This window comes from Zingiber officinale, chromosome 8A, assembly GCF_018446385.1.
Source record: "Zingiber officinale cultivar Zhangliang chromosome 8A, Zo_v1.1, whole genome shotgun sequence".
NCBI lineage: Eukaryota > Viridiplantae > Streptophyta > Magnoliopsida > Zingiberales > Zingiberaceae > Zingiber > Zingiber officinale.
The window spans coordinates 42,181,129-42,186,768 of NC_056000.1; the positions used below are offsets into that span (position 1 = coordinate 42,181,129).

A 5,640-nucleotide genomic window follows, 5' to 3' on the forward strand; every position below is an offset into this window, starting at 1 on the left:
GTTCCATGCCCGACACGTCAGCAAAAGGGTCATGCAGCCCGGAATCGGAAAACGTCAAAAAACTAAGGATGCGTTTGGTACGTGCGTTTTCCATTTTCATTTTCTGGAAAACGCGTGTTTTTTAAAAAATGATGTTTGGTTTGCGTTTTTCGTGCTTGTTTTCTAAAAAAATAACTAGCGTTTTCTAGAAAAACAGAGAATGACAAAAAGTCATTTTCTGTTTTCTAGAAAACGCGCGTTTTCCAGAAAATGAAAATGGAAAACACGCGTACCAAACGCACCCTAAGGTTTTTCTTGATTCCAGGGTTAACGAATTTTTTTTACCAAAAATACCCTTCGATAAGAAAAAACATGAAAAAAAAGAGAAAAAATGTAAAAAAAATATTAAAAAATGTAAAATGAAATTAAAAAAATGTTTAAAAAAATTTATTTATTTTTTAAATAAATAATTTAAAAAATAAAAAATTTTAAAAAATTTAAAAAAAATAAAAAAATTAAAAATAAAAAAATTAAAAATAAAATAAATAAATAAAAATTAAAATAAAAAAATGTAAAAAAATAAAATATATAAATATAAATAATATAAAAATATAAAAACATTAAAAAATAAAAAAACATAAAAAAGTAAAAAAATATACCGGAAAAAGAAAAGTAAAAAAATATTAAAATAAATAAATAATAATAATAATAATAATATATATAGTTGGTTTTGTAACTGAGGATAATACGGTAAAATATTAAATTAGGATATTCATTAAAACCTTCAAACAAATAAATTTTTATTGCATTACCTAAGTTGAACCAAACAACATTTAGTTATGTTTTATTCCTCATAATATTGGTTATGTGATTACCCAGATAATTACATAACCAAGATTATACATGATAACTTGAACCAAACACCTCCTTAGGATAATATTGTAACAGTGGATCGTCCACCAAGACCCGACCCATCTACACTTCTAGATTTTCCCAATGAGAAACTTCTGTGGACCATCAGATCATACCGATCGTAGACCATCAAATCATACCAATTGCCTCCGAGATTAATCGGATAGTAAAAGTTGGATAGCTGGATTAAAAAAAAGCCATTTCATGCTACAAGAAACCAACTGAAGACAACATTCTGCAAGAAAGAACACAAAAACACGTCGACGACATCGCACCTAACTAAAGAACCAACTAAAGACAGCATTCTGCAAGAAAGAACACAAAAACATGTAAACGACATAGCACCTAATACCCTTTTGAAACAGAGAAACACAACATTCCACTTGATCATAATAAGCCAACTTTGATATAGCAAGACAACCAATCAACATCATCTCAGTCGATGAGCATTGATTCTTCATCAGATTGTACATTTATTCAGGGATATTTTGTCTGAGAATGCAATAAAAATCATAAGCAACAACAGAGCAAATGGCAAATCTAAAGTACACGACCATAAGTGAAGTTAAAGTGTTCAACAATCGATCATGCTACCACCATCACGACGACAAAGAGAGAGAGAACCAGCTAAAGGCTAATTGTCCATGGTCTATGGTTTCCTGAGAATGGTAGTCTCCGCAATCATGGAGGTAACCACATATGGATCCATATTTGAAGCTGGCCTCCGGTCCTCGAAGTAGCCTGAGGAGATGAAAACAGTATGAATTAATGTGATTTCCTAAACAATTGACAACGAATGTGTAAGCGAGGGAGAAGTCCACCTTTGCCATCCTTTTCCGTCTCACGACCAACACGGATGGATGCACCGCGATTGGCAACGCCCTAAGAATCATAATATACAGTTATCAGATGAAATGCCCACTTTTCAGAGTTTTGATCTTATAATTATGAATGTATCGCTTATGTAGCAAGTGTGGTCACTTATATTGTAGTGGGGAAAATGCAGTTTGCATACCCATAGGAAGGTGTTGATATCAGCAGTTTCATGTCGTCCAGTGAGACGACGTTCATTTCCTTCACCATAGGCAGCAATGTGCTCTTTGTGCCTCTTGCCAAGCTTCTCAATAGCACTCTTAATAACATCATATCCACCATCACTCCTCATGGACTTGGTACTGAAGGGAACATATTCATAGGGAATAATTTAGGGAATGTAGAAACAGAATATATCAAATGAATCACGTATTTAGATGAGAGCCTTGTTTGGTTACCTGTAGTTTGTGTGAGCCCCGGCACCATTCCAATCTCCCTACTCGAAAGAAAACAACTATTCTTAAATACATGGACAAGAACTCCCTACTGGAATGAGAATTCTCTGTTCAGAATAAATAAATAACAAGGACAAATTTGAACCTGGATTGGCTTTGGATCGAAGGAGAGAACTACTCCTGCAATTTCAGTGATCCTCTGTAAATGATAAAAATTGAAATGGATTAGCATGTAAAATTTGGATCAGATAAAAAAAACATAATGTCAGTTGATACTGTGCAAAGTTGTGATTACATGGAAGCTGTAATGATGAAACTTCAAATACCTCAAGAATGTAACGAGCAGCCCACACTTGATCACCTGATGAAATGCCAACAGTGGGACCAACTTGGAATTCCCACTGCAAAACAGAAGCCGCAAATTATGCAAATTGTTACAAAAATAAGGCAATTAAAATAAAATATAAAAGCTACAGAAACAATGAGAAAAAAAAATTTACTTGTCCAGGCATGACTTCCCCATTGATACCGCTGATGTTGATGCCGGCATAGAGACAGGCTTTGTAGTGAGCATCAACTATGTCACGGCCAAAAGATTTATCAGCACCGGCAGCACAGTAGTACGGGCCCTGGAATATGAGTTGAGTGATTATAACTAAAACTTATGTAGTTCAGGTGTTTTAATTCATGTATCAAGTTAACAGACAACTCAATATTATCAAATAGATAGAATAGTTGATCTCACTACATTAACTCTCAAGCATTGTCAAAGAAAAGGCTTCTATGGAAAAGGGAAAGAATATGCAACATTGCACAAGATTTAACATAAAAGAAAAAGGAAAAAAATGATCCTAGAGTTTTTAAGCTAAAATTTGCTAGTGGAATTACATGAGCAGCTTTACAATGAACACTGCATTATGTATAAGCAAACGAATAAGGATCTATAGAAAAAAAATGAAATCCTTGGAGACAAATCCTACAATCTAGTATCTAGTTCACTATTTTACCTGGGGACCAGGGAAACCACCAATAGGCCAGCCAAGAGGCCACTTGACATCCTTTTGCAAAAGGGTGTACTCCTGCTCAATTCCATACCTAAATGAAATGAACGATGATAAGAACAACATCTCAGAAGAGCAGGCTAAATCACAGATAGCATAAGTCATGCATACCAAGGTTCTTCAGCAACAACATCAGGATGGCTAAAAATCTTAGCAGCATTGTATCTCTTGTTAGTAGGGATTGGCTCTCCAGCTGGGGTGTAACAGTCACAAATGACCTACCAATCAACAAAGAGATGTTATATTAGGTCGTATCATATATTCACATATACCAATTGGTAAAGATTGTCAAAGAAAAAATGAGAAACAAAGAAGAGAAAATCCATGCTATTAGTTGACAGCTAAACGGGATGGTACCACTGTTCTACTCCTTCCAACAACTCTTTAAATAAAATTATGACAATGGAAATGTTCAATGACATCATTTAAACAAATACATTGATCACAACATGACAAAAGAAAAATATTACTACTATTCATTAATTTAATGAGACCTGCAACCTAATCTTCAGCGGCTAACAGTAACATCAAATCAACCGTTTCGATAAAATGATATATTATAATGTTGGTATAATTTTTTTTGTACTCCAGCAATGCTTCATGCTCCTATTTAGAAAAAGAAACAACTTCACAACAGTTTCATCAAATTGGCCAAAATTTTTGGAAAACAATTTCAAAAGGTATTGCCTTTGAGTGTGTCTGCAAGACAATTGTGTACACACAATTGGAATAAAAGCTAGGGACCACAGGGAGCAAGCAAAAAGACTAATACACTTACAAGAATGTTATTTCCCCTCCTGAATGGATCCTTGAAAATGGCCTGAGGACTGCAAGATACATCCAAAAGAAATTATCAAAATGACATAGAAATGAAAGTTATCACCAAAATTAAACACCCAACAACCAAAATATAAATGTGTATGAAGATTATGAACTTACTACAAGATCACTTCACTATCGTCGCCGGGAGCTTGTCCTGTGCTTGAACCATCATAGTTCCATTTTGGAAGCTTGGATGGATTAGTAACAGGACCAGGGAGAGTCTGTAAGAAAGAAAGAAGGTGGACGGTTATATCATCTGTACCAAACTGAGACATCAAGGCCGAAGGTTTAGATGGAAAATAAAAAGGAAAAAAAACTAAAAAGGTTGTTCTTATAGCTTACTCTGCCCTTGCTTCTTATATCCAAACCAGATCCACCAATCCTGAAATAGATATAAGCCTTTCAAGTCTCCAGACAATAAATTAACATAGTGATTTACTGGAGCAAGCACTGGTCCCTCAAAATACTAGAAGGGTTGACAATCAAATTTGACCAAAACTTCAAAAATTAAAGGTCTCAAAAGTTGAATAGCCAAGAGGCTCAAAGAAGCAGTGATGGATCAATCATGAAGGCATAAATTTATAATCTAGTCCCCACCGCTTCAGCTAGACATAAAACAAGAGAATAAAGGATGGTCAACCGTTAGATTGAAAAACAACAAAAATAAAGACCCTTAAAACGCAGCAAAGCACTCTTTGAATGCATACTCCAAATTCCACCGTGAATCGTCGAGTAAAATTTAATATAACTCGCAAAATAACCAAAAATATTTGCTATATGGGGAGAAAATATCTAATACCATCTACATGCCAAGAGACAGTTTTTGGTCCATAAGCAAAATCAAAACAAACAGACAAAAACAGATTAAACAAAGTATGAATATATGAGTCAAACGAAGAAATAACAGAGATCCACACCAAAAAGAAAAAGTACGTTCATCCGTAGGTTTCTCCATACGATCGCGTCAAAAAAAATGAAATCTGATCGGTAAACTAAAACCCAAAACAGAAAATCAGAAACCAAAAGATCACACCTAAAAAGAAGCAAAGTTAGCAAACATTCGATCGAACTGCCACAGAACTCCATAAACCCTTTGAGTACACGCTTAAAACCAAGCGAGAAACCCAGCAAAGAGCAAAACGATCGAAAGCACGGAAAAGGTCCAAGTTTCATCCGAAAAGTAACAGACTAAAGAGCAAAACCAAGGGGGAAGCTTAGCGATCGAGAAGAGCTCACCATATGTACTCGGCGATGATCTTCTCGGTAGTGTCGGAGAGGTCGAGGTTGATGAGATCTGTGAGCGAAGCCATAGCCGCCGAATACAAGGGATTGAGCGAAGGGATCGCAGACGAAGGGTTTATATAAAAGCTTGGAATCACCTAACACCAAAGCTTTTTTTTAAGTTGGCACCACAGGTATCCGGCCGTTGATCAATCCGGCAACTATTCAACCCCACTATTCCAGTAGACAGCTAATTGTGTTATTAAAAAAAAAAAAAATCTGTCACCCTAAATTCAGTCCACCGTTGTAAAGAGATAAAAACTATGCTTAATAAGGACGACCTTTTAATGTTTTTATTAATGATCGGTCATTAGGTC

General features: G+C 35.2%; 1 protein-coding gene across 1 annotated transcript; it reads right to left on the bottom strand.

The window, feature by feature from the left end:
- Nucleotides 1-1,274: 1,274 nt before the first annotated feature.
- On the bottom strand, nt 1,275-5,429 carry LOC122008629 (glutamine synthetase nodule isozyme-like). Its single transcript, XM_042564427.1, has 13 exons — nt 5,279-5,429; nt 4,385-4,424; nt 4,160-4,263; nt 3,999-4,047; nt 3,332-3,438; nt 3,167-3,254; nt 2,660-2,788; nt 2,486-2,560; nt 2,305-2,358; nt 2,163-2,200; nt 1,907-2,066; nt 1,713-1,773; nt 1,275-1,632 (listed from the first exon to the last, which is right to left on the bottom strand). The coding sequence occupies exons 1-13, from the start codon at nt 5,350-5,352 to the stop codon at nt 1,541-1,543; spliced, it is 1,071 nt and encodes a 356-aa protein (XP_042420361.1). The 5' UTR covers nt 5,353-5,429; the 3' UTR covers nt 1,275-1,540.
- Nucleotides 5,430-5,640: the final 211 nt, after the last annotated feature.